Genomic DNA, 16,308 nt, shown 5'->3' on the forward strand with positions numbered 1-16,308 from the left:
GATTTCACCTCCTTTTCCTCTGTCTGTATTCATGCACATACTTTTCCTGTTTGTCCTCTTTTTGATCTAGCCCTCTTTTGAGTCATTCAGGACACAACCTTTTTAAGGTGCACTTTAATGTTATTAACAGGACATTTTATTTCACTCTAAAAGTCAGGACATATTTTGGCAGTCGGGACTCACACGTTCCCCCGCGTCCCGCATGAGGTCTCTGGTATTATTAGGCCGGCAGAAATGTGAAACGCATGTAGTAAATGTCTGTGAATATATACGAGGCCTGCTGTCCTTAAACATCACAGCCTTCACTCCGCTCTAAGCTTGCTCACTGCTGATGCGGGGAAGTGGTGCGGCAAGGAGCGAGCCGAAGCGTTCACACCGGTGTCCACAGCACATTTAAAGGTTTAAAGGCAGGAGCGGGTCAATGACATGGCGCTCTCGCCAGCCGGCTCTCAGCCAGCCAGTGGCTGACGGGTGTGGGATGAGTGCACCTGTGGGGCTGTGGGAAGTGAATAAAGGACAGAGGGACGCAGACGGCAGAGATGGAGGGAGGGAAGGAGGTGAGGGGAGGGTTCGGCACTTGTGAAATTTATTTGGGTATCGCAGTTTTATGCTGGTTACCGTTGGATTTACAGGTCGGAATGGAATGTGAGCCAATGAAAGGGGCTTTGATCCTTCCACCAGGTTGGGTCTTTATAGGAGGGAGCCAGTACGCAGCACGCAGCAGGGCATTCTTTATAAGGTTGTGAGGAACCCCACTGCAGAGCCAAGAAATCATAAAAATGTGAGACGACAATGAAGCTAGGGGACTATGGGATATAATCTGGGGAGGTTGAATTAAATGGGATGCTGATGCTTCACAGGCTCAGTTTAAATATAGGCTAATGTATTCGTCAACTCCCGAATACCTGAATTAACTGTGCTGTGCACTTTTATGGTACATGCCATTTGATGTAACCTAAATGCCACATGAGGTGTATCTGTGCTGACCTGTGTGTTTGTCAACTCCCAAAACCCTGAATTAATCTGTTCTCTCTTATCGTACATGGCATTACCTGTAAATTCCTCATGACATGTGCATCTTTACTGACCTTTGTGTACTGACCTGTGTCTGGTCTCCTCTTCTCCAGAGGCGCAGGCTGCTGCAGGAGCTAGGAGACCAGCGCATCCCCTTCCTCGGGCCCTCAGACCATGGCTTCCAACAGCTGGTGAGTCAGTCAGTCAGGCTGGTCCAGAGTCCAGACCACTGTTCCAGGCCACTGTTGACCTTCTGTCTATCCCACTGCCATTGGTACTAGTCCTTCTGTCTATCCCACTGCCATTGGTACTAGTCCTTCTGTCTATCCCACTGCCATTGGTACTAGTCCAGACCTTCTGTCTATCCCACTGACATTGGTACTAGTCCAGATCTTCTGTCAATCCCACTGCCATTGGTACTAGTCCTTCTGTCTATCCCACTGCCATTGGTACTAGTCCTTCTGTCTATCCCACTGCCATTGGTACTAGTCCAGACCTTCTGTCTATCCCACTGCCATTGGTACTAGTCCAGACCTTCTGTCTATCCCACTGCCATTGGTACTAGTCCAGACCTTCTGTCAATCCCACTGCCATTGGTACTAGTCCAGACCTTCTGTCAATCCCACTGCCATTGGTACTAGTCCTTCTGTCTATCCCACTGCCATTGGTACTAGTCCAGACCTTCTGTCAATCCCACTGCCATTGGTACTAGTCCAGACCTTCTGTCTATCCCACTGCCATTGGTACTAGTCCAGACCTTCTGTCTATCCCACTGCCATTGGTACTAGTCCAGACCTTCTGTCAATCCCACTGCCATTGGTACTAGTCCAGACCTTCTGTCAATCCCACTGCCATTGGTACTAGTCCTTCTGTCTATCCCACTGCCATTGGTACTAGTCCTTCTGTCAATCCCACTGCCATTGGTACTAGTCCATACCTTCTGTCTATCCCACTGCCATTGGTACTAGTCCAGACCTTCTGTCTATCCCACTGCCATTGGTACTAGTACAGACCTTCTGTCTATCCCACTGCCATTGGTACTAGTCCTTCTGTCTATCCCACTGCCATTGGTACTAGTCCTTCTGTCTATCCCACTGCCATTGGTACTAGTCCAGATCTTCTGTCTATCTCACTGCCATTGGTACTAGTCCAGATCTTCTGTCAATCCCACTGCCATTGGTACTAGTCCAGACCTTCTGTCAATCCCACTGCCATTGGTACTAGTCCAGACCTTCTGTCTATCCCACTGCCATTGGTACTAGTCCTTCTGTCTATCCCACTGCCATTGGTACTAGTCCAGACCTTATGTCAATCCCACTGCCATTGGTACTAGTCCAGACCTTCTGTCTATCCCACTGCCATTGGTACTAGTCCAGATCTTCTGTCTATTCCACTGCCATTGGTACTAGTCCAGATCTTCTGTCTATCTCAATGCCATTGGTACTAGTCCAGATCTTCTGTCTATCCCACTGCCATTGGTACTAGTCCATATCTTCTGTCTATCTCACTGCCATTGGTACTAGTCCAGACCTTCTGTCAATCCCACTGCCATTGGTACTAGTCCAGACCTTCTGTCTATCCCACTGCCATTGGTACTAGTCCAGACCTTCTGTCTATCTCACTGCCATTGGTACTAGTCCTTCTGTCTATCCCACTGCCATTGGTACTAGTCCAGATATTCTGTCTATCTCACTGCCATTGGTACTAGTCCAGATCTTCTGTCTATCTCACTGCCATTGGTACTAGTCCTTCTGTCTATCCCACTGCCATTGGTACTAGTCCAGACCTTCTGTCTATCCCACTGCCATTGGTACTAGTCCTTCTGTCTATCCCACTGCCATTGGTACTAGTCCAGACCTTCTGTCTATCCCACTGCCATTGGTACTAGTCCTTCTGTCTATCCCACTGCCATTGGCACTAGTCCTTCTGTCTATCCCACTGCCATTGGTACTAGTCCAGACCTTCTGTCAATCCCACTGCCATTGGTACTAGTCCAGACCTTCTGTCTATCCCACTGCCATTGGTACTAGTCCAGATATTCTGTCTATCCCACTGCCATTGGTACTAGTCCAGATCTTCTGTCTATCTCAATGCCATTGGTACTAGTCCTTCTGTCTATCCCACTGCCATTGGTACTAGTCCAGATCTTCTGTCTATCTCACTGCCATTGGTACTAGTCCAGACCTTCTGTCAATCCCACTGCCATTGGTACTAGTCCAGACCTTCTGTCTATCCCACTGCCATTGGTACTAGTCCAGACCTTCTGTCTATCTCACTGCCATTGGTACTAGTCCTTCTGTCTATCCCACTGCCATTGGTACTAGTCCAGATCTTCTGTCTATCTCACTGCCATTGGTACTAGTCCTTCTGTCAATCCCACTGCCATTGGTACTAGTCCAGACCTTCTGTCTATCCCACTGCCATGGGTACTAGTCCAGATCTTCTGTCTATCTCACTGCCATTGGTACTAGTCCAGATCTTCTGTCTATCTCACTGCCATTGGTACTAGTTCTTCTGTCTATCCCACTGCCATTGGTACTAGTCCTTCTGTCTATCCCACTGCCATTGGTACTAGTCCAGACCTTCTGTCTATCCCACTGCCATTGGTACTAGTCCTTCTGTCTATCCCACTGCCATTGTTACTAGTCCTTCTGTCTATCCCACTGCCATTGGTACTAGTCCAGACCTTCTGTCTATCCCACTGCCATTGGTACTAGTCCAGATCTTCTGTCTATCCCACTGCCATTGGTACTAGTCCAGACCTTCTGTCAATCCCACTGCCATTGGTACTAGTCCAGACCTTCTGTCTATCCCACTGCCATGGGTACTAGTCCAGATCTTCTGTCTATCTCACTGCCATTGGTACTAGTCCAGATCTTCTGTCTATCTCACTGCCATTGGTACTAGTCCTTCTGTCTATCCCACTGCCATTGGTACTAGTCCTTCTGTCTATCCCACTGCCATTGGTACTAGTCCAGACCTTCTGTCTATCCCACTGCCATTGGTACTAGTCCTTCTGTCTATCCCACTGCCATTGGTACTAGTCCAGATCTTCTGTCTATCTCACTGCCATTGGTACTAGTCCAGATCTTCTGTCTATCTCACTGCCATTGGTACTAGTCCAGACCTTCTGTCAATCCCACTGCCATTGGTACTAGTCCAGACCTTCTGTCTATCCCACTGCCATTGGTACTAGTCCTTCTGTCTATCCCACTGCCATTGGTACTAGTCCAGACCTTCTGTCAATCCCACTGCCATTGGTACTAGTCCAGACCTTCTGTCTATCCCACTGCCATTGGTACTAGTCCTTCTGTCTATCCCACTGCCATTGGTACTAGTCCAGACCTTCTGTCAATCCCACTGCCATTGGTACTAGTCCAGACCTTCTGTCTATCCCACTGCCATTGGTACTAGTCCAGATCTTATGTCTATCCCACTGCCATTGGTACTAGTCCAGACCTTCTGTCAATCCCACTGCCATTGGTACTAGTCCAGACCTTCTGTCTATCCCACTGCCATGGGTACTAGTCCAGATCTTCTGTCCATCTCACTGCCATTGGTTCTAGTCCAGATCTTCTTTCTATCTCATTGCCATTGGTACTAGTCCTTCTGTCTATCCCACTGCCATTGGTACTAGTCCTTCTGTCTATCCCACTGCCATTGGTACTAGTCCAGACCTTCTGTCTATCCCACTGCCATTGGTACTAGTCCTTCTGTCTATCCCACTGCCATTGGTACTAGTCATTCTGTCTATCCCACTGCCATTGGTACTAGTCCAGATCTTCTGTCTATCTCACTGCCATTGGTACTAGTCCAGATCTTCTGTCAATCCCACTGCCATTGGTACTAGTCCAGACCTTCTGTCAATCCCACTGCCATTGTTACTAGTCCAGACCTTCTGTCTATCCCACTGCCATTGGTACTAGTCCTTCTGTCTATCCCACTGCCATTGGTACTAGTCCAGACCTTCTGTCAATCCCACTGCCATTGGTACTAGTCCAGACCTTCTGTCTATCCCACTGCCATTGGTACTAGTCCAGATCTTCTGTCTATCCCACTGCCATTGGTACTAGTCCAGATCTTCTGTCTATCTCAATGCCATTGGTACTAGTCCTTCTGTCTATCACACTGCCATTGGTACTAGTCCAGATCTTCTGTCTATCTCACTGCCATTGGTACTAGTCCAGACCTTCTGTCAATCCCACTGCCATTGGTACTAGTCCAGACCTTCTCTCTATCCCACTGCCATTGGTACTAGTCCATACCTTCTGTCTATCTCACTGCCATTGGTACTAGTCCTTCTGTCTATCCCACTGCCATTGGTACTAGTCCAGATCTTCTGTCAATCTCACTGCCATTGGTACTAGTCCAGACCTTCTGTCAATCCCACTGCCATTGGTACTTGTCCAGACCTTCTGTCTATCCCACTGCCATGGGTACTAGTCCAGATCTTCTGTCTATCTCACTGCCATTGGTACTAGTCCAGATCTTCTGTCTATCTCACTGCCATTGGTACTAGTCCTTCTGTCTATCCCACTGCCATTGGTACTAGTCCAGACTTTCTGTCTGTCCCACTGCCATTGGTACTAGTCCTTCTGTCTATCCCACTGCCATTGGTACTTGTCCAGACCTTCTGTCTATCCCACTGCCATTGGTACTAGTCCAGATCTTCTGTCAATCCCACTGCCATTGGTACTAGTCCTTCTGTCTATCCCACTGCCATTGGTACTAGTCCAGACCTTCTGTCAATCCCACTGCTATTGGTACTAGTCCAGACCTTCTGTCAATCCCACTGCCATTGGTACTAGTCCAGATATTATGTCAATCCCACTGCCATTGGTACTAGTCCTTCTGTCTATCCCACTGCCATTGGTACTAGTCCAGACCTTCTGTCAATCCCACTGCCATTGGTACTAGTCCATACCTTCTGTCTATCCCACTGCCATTGGTACTAGTCCAGATCTTCTGTCTATCTCACTGCCATTGGTACTAGTCCAGAACTTCTGTCTATCCCACTGCCATTGGTACTAGTCCATACCTTCTGTCTATCCCACTGCCATTGGTACTAGTCCAGATCTTCTGTCTATCTCACTGCCATTGGTACTAGTCCAGAACTTCTGTCTATCCCACTGCCATTGGTACTAGTCCTTCTGTCTATCCCACTGCCATTGGTACTAGTCCAGACCTTCTGTCAATCCCACTGCCATTGGTACTAGACCTTCTGTCTATCCCACTGCCATTGGTACTAGTCCAGACCTTCTGTCAATCCCACTGCCATTGGTACTAGTCCTTCTGTCTATCCCACTGCCATTGGTACTAGTCCAGACCTTCTGTCTATCCCACTGCCATTGGTACTAGTCCAGACCTTCTGTCTATCCCACTGCCATTGGTACTAGTCCAGACCTTCTGTCTATCCCACTGCCATTGGGACTAGTCCAGACCTTCTGTCAATCCCACTGCCATTGGTACTAGTCCAGACCAAAGCATTCTGTCTATCCCACTGGAGACAGAGGACTTAGCACTTGGAAAGAGACTTAGCTCATAGGCAGAACCATAGAATTAGAATGAACAATGGCTAGTTATACAGTATTTATGTTGGCTGTTTGGTCTGTGTACTTGTTCTCTATCAATTGTTTCAGGCAGAACAACAGCTAATTGATCTGTGTTTCTCTGTATTCCAGTGGGAGACTAGCTACTCTGGCCTGGCTCTGCGGCGTTCCTGCTCCCTGCCTGAGGAGCTCCATGGTCGGGTGGAGGCTGCTCTGCTCACCCTGCGGCAGAGGGGCTGTTTCCTGAGGGACCTAGTGAAGGTAAGGGACCGAGACGTCTTCACCGCCGTGTCCCGGGTGCTGCTGGGTCAGCCAGGAACCACCTACCGCTACCTGGACACACGGCTCTTCACCATCCCCTGGCACGCAGACGACCAGAGAGGGACCTGCTGTGACCCAGACCTCAGTGCTGCTTGCAAAGCACTCTGGGAGCTCAACTGCTTCTTCTGCTCTGATGTCGGACACAGGAAGGAGGGGGATGTTTTCAAGCAGTGCAGGAAAGAGTTGGTTGGTGCTATAGAGTCTAAACCCAGTGTAGAAGGAGACACCGAGTCTAAAGATAGCGAGGAGTCCAAACCCAGTGACGATGGAGGAGACTCAGAGTCCAAGCAGAGTGAGGAGGGAGAAACTGAGTCAAAGCACAGCGAGGACTGGGACATAGAGTCAAAACACAGTGAAGAAGAAGGCCCATCGTCCAAACAGGATGCAGCGTGGGAGTCAAGACACAGCGACGAGATGGGAGACATGAAGCCTAAACAAACTGAACTGGGGAGTCCAACGGGGTCAAAACAACACAGTGAGGGAAAACACACAGGCTGGAAGCACAGGCCAGCTGGCAGCACAGAGACAGAGACTACGGGCCTAGGCCCTCAGGAGAAGCCTGTGGCTGAGCTAAAACACAGTCTCTCTGGGTACCACATTGAGGATGAGGATGAAGACCAGCTGAGTGGCCAGGGATGCTCTCACCTCAACCCTGCTAAGACATCCTGTCCTGGCCCGGCCCAGTTCAACGTCACCCTGCTCAACTACATGGACCCAGCAGCTATGAGCCAGCTGAAAGAAGAGCCGTATTATGGGATGGGTAAGATGGCTGTGGGCTGGCACCATGATGAGAACCTGGTCAGCCTATCACCTGTGGCTGTCTACAGCTACAGCTGTCATGACGATGACAAAGGTGAGGGTCAAAGGTCATACAGTATACTTGTTTTATATCACAGTCAGTAGTGGTGGATCCCCTTCAAACTAGACCCAAAGTTTCTCATTAACACCCTTCAGTCTCACTTGTTATCCCATTTTTATCATTCCACCCACAACCCCTTAGAAGTAGCTATTTTCTTCTCCACTGTGATATCATTTTGAGCTACTATCTCTATCTGATGCAGCTAACAGCTAACGTTGTGTATGTGGCCCTACAGCAGCTCACTTCCAGCAGCTATACAGCATTTATCTCAGACATGGCCTCCAGTGAGCCAGCCATCAGATCTATCAGCCAGATACTGTCAGGGCATTATCAAATGTCATCACAGGCTGCCTCTGTTCTGCTCTGACAGGCTAGGATGCCTTATCGCTAGCAGGGCCAGGGAGGGAGGGAAGATCATCATCACACACTCTCTGGGACACATTCAGGGGCTAAACACAGGCCGAACGGCACACTACAAAACTCCAACAACTCGCCCCGCCTTATCTCTCAACGATCTGATCTAAGTAATTTCCTCCAGGAATTATCAATGTGTAATTATCTGATATGGAATAATGAGTCCCTGCTTTGATAACTGGTTCTAGACTGTACAGCAGTATTGAGGCAGTGTTTAGCCTAGTTGTTTTATCATAGTGGGTCTCGGCCTGATTTTGTAGGGCTGATATGAGTGTATCTTTTTTTATGGAGTTCATTGCTATTGAATCAGTGATCATCTAACAAAATTATGATTGATCATGATCATATTTTTAAATCCAATATTTACTCCGTTTTACTATCAAGGTGCAGGATCCCCTTTTCACATGGCAATACAGTGCAAAACCATATCTCAGCCGCCTTTGCAGCGGGCCGACCTCATCTCAGAGGGATTGGCTAAACAGAACCACCTGCTGTAGAGGTCTGCGGAGATGATTTGTTCTGACCTATCTGACCCTTGACCCCTGGGAACGCTGGCTTCAAACACCACAGGACCGACCAGCCGGGGCTGTAGTCTAGGTACACTATTCTATCTGCAGCTGTGCCTTTCCTTTGTAGGCCAAACTGACCCCACAGCACCAGACTTCACAGGCAAGCCTGACAAAAGCTCAGCAGCACTGCTCGCTAACCCCGCTGTGCATTACTCAAGAAATGCTATGTTCACTTTGGGCCAGATCGTTCTGAAGACTCCCAGAACCACAGAGATGGAATTGTTACCATGCAGAATGTTTTTACGAGGGGGCCCATGTTTTTTACATTGTTCTCGGCTGCGCTGCAAACAAAGCCCCTCTCTCTCTCTTTCTCAACTCAATAATTGAGCCGTTTAGCATTACACAGTCTGGTACGTACAGTAACCATTAACCATCTAAGCGTGTTTATTTGCACGACACCTGCCTTTCTTTGACACGCTTAGTTTTCATGTCTGGTCTGGGTGAAGTCTAGTCTTTGCCTCTTTTTCCCAAGGCTTTGTCTCTGGTGTTACAGAATGGTTCTATTTAGAGTAACCCAGCTGCTCTGATCCAGAGGAATATGGCATGGAGGCGGAGAGTTTTCCGGCTGGAAAGACCACAATGCTCTTTACTCCAGCTCCAACACCATTCCCATCCTGGGTCCTTTGGGAGCAGTGTCATTAACGGCTCTCTCAGAAAGCACTGGCTGGAAATTAAGTTACTATTTATCCTCTGCTGAGTAAAGGAAAAGGTCTGATTTGCCGTGGGGCTGAGAGAGAGGCCCAGGAAGACTTTAGTATAGATTTTTGCTGAAGGGTGTGGACCTAACGGGCTGGGTAGATCTGGTTTTCTTACCGGGCCTCGGATGGAGGACAGCCAGGGAGAGGCTGGGGAGAGGCTCAGAGACTGGCTATGGGAGGACAATAGTCCCCACTACCCTGTCTGTCTGCTGCCCCTACACACACTAGCTACCTAACATCAAAGACTTTTATTAAAAAGGCTGTCCTCTTGTACAGAAACTGTGATGAAGTTGTACTGAGGGAAAATGTAACAATATGCCCTGTCTCCTACTGTATATTTGGTTCTGATCTGACTGACTTAAGTGGTGGGATTGTTTGTGTTTAGCAGGTGTGAGCTCGGAGGAGGGTCCTGTGGAGAAGGGCTGCTGGAGGATTGGTCTAAAGGTGGCCTGGGACATCCACACCCCTGGACTGACCCTCCCACTGCAGTCCGGAGACTGCTACTACATGAGAGGTACTGGAGCATGCACGCACATACTCCTTTTACATGACATCTCTAGTCTGTGTGAGATTTACACTTCATGTTCTAGTGTGTTTGGTTTACTGTGTCCCTACTGACCCATAGAAGCAGGATGCTCTCCAGACTCTCTCTCTCTCTTTTCTCTCTCTCTTTCTTTTCTCTCTCTCACTGTCTTCTCTCTTTTTCTCTTTCTCTCTCTCTCTCTCTCTCCTCTCTCACTCTCTCTCTCTCTCTCGCTCATCATTGTGTTAGTCTGAACCCAACCCCATCAGAAGCCCTGTTCTGTTCTGTTCCGCATGCAGCTTGGACTCTGGCCTGCTCGTGTATCTGTAACCCTAAGGTTCCATGTAATTGCATGCATTAGCGAGGTTAAGAAAACCAAATGTTATTTTATGAAGTCCTGTGACCCGGTGCTGTGGCAGCGGTGCTGGTGGTGTCTCTATGGAGTGGAGAGGACAGGCAGCGGGCCATGAGGGTGTAAATCAGACCTTAATGCTGATGGCTACAGCAGATGCCTTCCCCTTTCATCTCCGCCTGCTGGGTCGGGCTGCTCTTAGCTTCTACAGTACAGGACAAGGCTACACAGCTATTATTAGCTACCACTAGCTTCCCCATCACAGCAGCACGACATGTCCCACACTGTGTATGGGTTAGGACCTCCAAGACATCATTGTTTTGTATTTGTCTGGGATCGTTGGTGAAATATAACTGCATCGTTTTTTTGGACACATACGAACAGACAAGCACACAAAGACACAGGCAAGAACAAGTAGGCACAGACTCATATTCTCTACCTCAAAACATGTTGATCTGAGTAGAAACCATGAGTTGGAGTGACCTCACAGGACATAACTCAAACAGCACAGGAGAATTTACCCCTAACCCAGACAGGATGAGATTTGTCACGTTCAGTCCAGGCATGATAACAGAGTGATGGGCTGCTCTAGAAACACAATTGTAATTGGACCTGACTGGACTGGATCAATGGCGATTTATGTGCCAGTTTGGGAGATCCCTACAGGATCACTATGATACTGTAGCAGCTCACACAGTCTCTCACTCCTACACCTGGATCAGGTACACAGTACAGACACTAACTACTGTCATCAACCAAGAGTAAATTCAAGAAAGTAGTCTACTCAGTATTTCATTGGAGGTTATAGCATGCCTTGACAAGGGACAGAAATAAAAGCTATCTTTGTGATGCCTGGTGTCTTTGTAGTGTTTTGATAAAGAACGTTCCCGTGTACAATCACAGACACCATCATTCCTTTTTAGCACCGTTTGTCAGTGACTCAACCTCTGAACTGCTAGTGTTGTGCGTGTCTGCGTGTGTAATATGTGTGTGCAAATTTAATCAGCCATTATTTCCACCCAAATTGAATTTCAGTGGTTAAAAAAGAACAATTCAAGTCTGACACCGAGCCTGTTGGGTAATAAGATTTCTAACTCCCAACTCACGGGGGACCTGAGAAAGAGTTGACCCAATATATTTAAAAGCCTGCTGCTTCCTGGAAAAAAGAAGGGGACAAGTGGCAACAGATGAGGGGGTAGAGAAAGAAAGATAAATATTTATTACAGGAATCGAGTTTGTCCCCCCAGTGCCATCAGACTGTGGAGGAACAGATTGATGGAGATCATTTATTATTGGATATAAACTGTTTTAAAGACGGGAGTCATTCCGCCCAGAGACCTAATCCTTCACAATCTCATCAGAGGATAACACAGAACAGTGGGAGAACTTGTTTTGTTTGTCATGCTAGCACATAATAATATCTATCTTCCTAAAGCACTTCACTGTTTGACTTTCAAATCAAAGGCATTAGCCAGCCACACTGCTCAAGGCGGGGTGTAAATATGCACATGTGCTGTGAGTGACAGCTCTGTCATGGCTAAATAAATGATTTGTTTGTGGAACCAATAATAACAGAGCTGGTCGACATCTAAACACACAAACAAGCTTGTGGACTGATGGGACTGATACACTAGACACAGCAGTTGGGATCCGATCAGGATCTTTGTTTATTGGATAAATGTTTCTTGATATGAGTCCTCCATCATGAGGGATTGAATGAGATCTGGCAGTGTTTGATCAATGAAGTAGAATAATGCTCCCATTTCACTGATCCTGCTGCTGGACAGAGTGTGGTAGATAGAGGACCCTGCAGCCTATTTAGTTGCTGTGCGCAGCAACCATTTTTTTATGGTGCGAAATGTTTTGCTACGGCGTAGTGGAAGAATGAGAGAAGGTGATACTCGCAACTAGTGACTGGCTGGCGTGGGAGCACAGTGTGATGATTCAGTCACGATTTATGACATTGTTTGGATGGCAGACCATCTGTAGGATATCACAGGGATCAAACACACCTTATCTTGCTACCAAGCTCCTGTGTGTATCAGACACGCATAGTTTTTTCTCAGAGAGATTATTCTGAAGTGAAGACACATGTATCCACGTTAAGTCTTAACCTGTTGGTGATAGTCATTTACTCAGTGTTATTCTGTATCATGTATTTCATGTACACTGCAATTGTTTGAGTGTCAATTCTTTTGTGACTAATACATTCTATTAGTTGAATTGAGTAAATGCATTCCTCATTTTACTGAGTCATTCTTTGATTGACTATATGTCTATCATTTAGTAGGTCTATTGATAGTTGTTAATTACACTATACACATAGCACATGCTTGGGTACCAACTTGACATCTCTGATCTGCTTGCCTCAATAAATGAATGCTAGAACATTGGTCGCCAGGATTAGCTATTTGTATCTAGCCTCTTAATAATTGCATAATGATGCAAGATAGACTCATGTTCATTATAGTCATACTGAGAGGTGATGCAATTATTCGCCATCTTGCTATATTCTCCAGAGACACACAGGGCCTGTTGCATTTGTTCACATAATAATGGAGTCAGATTGATAAATGTACTTTATTATTATTCAACATCATTTCCACCTACATAATGGTGTGCCCTAATGAATACACCCATGCCCTAACCTGTCCTGAACCACTGACACCTTTAAACAGGTAACTTTTCGATGAACAGTGGTACACTTGAGAGGCTATACTATTGCACACTTAACATTCTAATGGCCAACACTTAACATGTTTGTGAAAATAAATAGATACTGTAATTAGCATAAATATGAGCATTTCTGATAAACAACGAAAACAGGCCCGAAATGGGATAAACTAGTTAACGAGAGGCGTGCAACTTGTGGCTAAAGCTGGAACTAGGCCAGCGCACGCTTACCTAGGAAGACAGTTTAACAACAGTGGTGGTGAGCGACTTACAGGAGAAATTAGGGTTAAGTGTCTTGCTCAAGGGCACATCGACAGATTTTTCACCTAGACTCTGTTGATAACCAGACTTTGTATCTGTGTTCTCATATAATAGAAGGCATGACGTTTGATAGGATTAGCGATAGCATTGTTAGGTTAGCAAGAAATGTTTGAAACTATCCATCTGTTTGAGTATGGAGAAATGGAGGGAAACACATCACAAAGAGACAGAAGTTATTAAACAGACATTTCAATTATATTTTGGATCTTCATTCGACAAGTGGACAGGTGTGGTGTGGTGTCCCATGTCCTAAAAAAGTTTAAAACAGAATGAAAACATTTGGCATTTGTGTAGGCCTATATTCATATGAAATTGTTGTGGACATCATTGCCTCTTAATATTTGGGATAGTTGACTGGTATTGGTTGTGTGGTGACTGTGGTGTGTCCTCCTCTGTCCCCAGATGACCTGAACAGGACCCATCAGCACTGTGTCCTGGCTGGAGACTCAGCCCGCTTCAGCTCTACACACAGAGTTGCGGAGGTGAGGGAAGCCTGGGGTACACTGGGGGCTTGGAGACCCTGGCCTGATTATAATAATGATTGATTCATTTTATAAGATACCGTATATTCGATTACCTTTCTTTAACAGATTCTACCTTCTATTTTAGAATCTATTTTAGAATTCAAAGAGGCCCTATACTCCCAGAATACATGCATTATCTCCCAACCTTTTTTGACTGTCTGTCCTGTCTGTCCCCACAGTGTTCCACCGGGACCCTGGACTACATCCAGTCTCGCTGCCGGGAGGCCCTGTCTAACCTGAGCACAGACCCAGAAACAGGCACCCACAGCCTGCTCTCCCTGCTGCCAGCTACCCTGCAAGGCTACGAGGAGATACACAACGAGGTGGGTGGATGTGTGTGAGTATGTGACTGTGTGTGTGTGTGTGTGTGTCTGACTAACTTTTGGGTTTCCACGATAGGCCTAACTTTGTGTGCTACCTACACTCTTAGAAAAAAAGGTGCTATCTAGAACCTAAAAGGGTTTTTCGTCTGTCCCCATAGGAGATCCCTTTGAAGAACCCTTTTGAGTTCCATGTAGAACCCTTTTGAGTTCCATGTAGAACCATTTACACAGAGGGTTCTACATGGAACCCAAAAGAGTTCTACCTGGAACCCAAAAGGGTTCTACCTAGAACCAAAAATGGTTATCCTATGGGGACAGCTGAAGAACCCTTTTGGAACCCTTTTTTCTAAGAGTGTACTCAAACAACCTCATTCAAGGAAAGGGTAGTCGTGTATAATTTTTCCCTTTCGACTTTCGGTCACATTTTGATGGCAAAATGTGGTCCTACTCTGTTAACCATGGTTAAGGCCCCTCCATAGGAAAATAAAGAGGTTGTCAACATTTAAGTTGACATCATTCATAGCTACAGTGGATATTTACGTTATGGGATAAATATTTCATAAGTCCAGGATGCTCTTGTTTGTCCTGGGCGATGATGGATAGTAAACAAATTGGTCCTCCATAAGGTATCTAAGGATCGAGATCATGGCCCCTTTTACACAGAACAATCAGTGAATCTGGCTCCGGGGCCCTGAGACCCTGAGACCCTATGGGGGCGTTCACACTTTACAGTGGCAGCCTGCTCATTACAGCCTTCTGCAGCCCAGCCTGCCCCTGACTGCCAGGGGCAGTTAAAATAGCACTTCACCTCTCCCCCTCCGCCCTCCTCTGTGTGTGTGTGTGTGTTATCCTCACTACTCCCAGGTAACCACAGCAGCGGGCCCAGTCAGGAACCACACGGGATGCCATGACAGATGAGCTTGGTGTGAGGTTGTTTAAAGGTTGTAGCCAGTATTAATTATTCAGACACCAAACAATGGGACTGAGAGAGAGAGAGAGAGAGAGCTGTAGGGGGAGAGAGGGAATGAGAGAGAGAGGGGGAGAGAGAGGGAATGAGAGAGAAAGGGAGAGAGAGTGAGAGGGCGGGGGAGATGGAGAGAGACAACAGCAGCCTAGCCAACACCTGGTCTCCATCCAAGAGCAGAGAGAGAACACCTGCTCACAGCACAGCACCACAGGATTACCCAGTGTAGGCCTGGCTGGGGGGCGCACACCGTTTATTTAGGAAAACAGGACGCTATTTATAAAAGGCTGGGAGGCTCTCTCGGGGGCCTGGCCCCGCTCTACTCTACCTGGCGTCCCCAGGACCATGATGATGGATTTGGCCATTTGTTCTGAGTTGCCCATGAGGGCAGAACACCCACTTAAATTATGTATTGTTGGCAGAGTTATTTATTATGGCGGCTAGTTTTGGCGGTTGGCGGGCGCATATTGCACGGGTCATGTTTGACATGGATGACCGAAGAGCAAACAAGCAGAGGCTGGTCAAACAGGCTGACCTGACCAACACCTAATAGGCATTTCCTTCAAAATTGCTAAACAGGAGATCGACCGGCCGGCCGGCTGGCTGATGCTGATGTTCTGTGTGTGTGTGCTTAGAGGGGGTTTGACAGTAGTTTGGGTAGGGTTAGAGAGGGAATGGGGGATGTTTAGGGTTGTTATGATGATGAAGCTGAACGTCTGCCATCTGAGGAACGTGTGTTCAGGGAGAGGGAGAGAATGTCAGCAGCCAGAGGAGAAGAGTTGAAGCAGGGGTTGATGGGTAGAGAATAGGAGAACAGCACCCGGCATAGCAGAGTGAGAGAGAGGGATGGAGGGAGGGAGGGAGGGAGGGAGGGAGGGAGGGAGAGAGAGAGAGGGAGGGAGGGAGGGAGGGAGAGAGAGGGATGGAGGGAGGGAGGGAGAGAGAGACCCCATCTTCTAGTTGATTCTAGGTCCTCCTGGTCTCTCTACTCTAATCTTCCTGTCTGTGTGTTGGAACAGTGGAACAAACAGGGGGCTAGCATCACATCCCATCTCCACACGGCCCTGTCTGTGTGTTGGAACGGTGGAACAAACAGGGGGCTAGCATCACATCCCATCTCCACACGGCCCTGTCTGTGTGTTGGAACGGTGGAACAAACAGGGGGCTAGCATCACATCCCATCTCCACACGGCCCTGTTTGTGT

The 16,308-nt window shown here is 47.4% G+C and overlaps 1 protein-coding gene across 3 annotated transcripts in view; it reads left to right on the top strand.

Annotated features, from left to right (window-relative positions):
• Positions 1–16,308, top strand: part of LOC311111118 (alpha-ketoglutarate-dependent dioxygenase FTO-like) — a gene marked incomplete at both ends in the record, with an annotated part of 154,522 nt that overhangs the window by 18,458 nt on the left and 119,756 nt on the right. For 2 of the 3 annotated variants that reach the window (XM_084153800.1, XM_084153799.1), the window contains 5 exons: positions 1,128–1,205; positions 6,696–7,737; positions 9,810–9,938; positions 13,696–13,775; positions 13,997–14,140. In XM_084153800.1, the coding sequence (XP_084009926.1) occupies positions 1,128–1,205; positions 6,696–7,737; positions 9,810–9,938; positions 13,696–13,775; positions 13,997–14,140 (1,473 nt within the window). The remainder of the gene's footprint in view (positions 1–1,127; positions 1,206–6,695; positions 7,738–9,809; positions 9,939–13,695; positions 13,776–13,996; positions 14,141–16,308) is intronic. The other variant, XM_084153801.1, reaches the window with a different exon arrangement.

Source organism: Coregonus lavaretus (genome assembly GCF_964263955.1).
Source record: "Coregonus lavaretus genome assembly, chromosome: 37".
Taxonomy (NCBI): Eukaryota; Metazoa; Chordata; class Actinopteri; order Salmoniformes; family Salmonidae; genus Coregonus; species Coregonus lavaretus.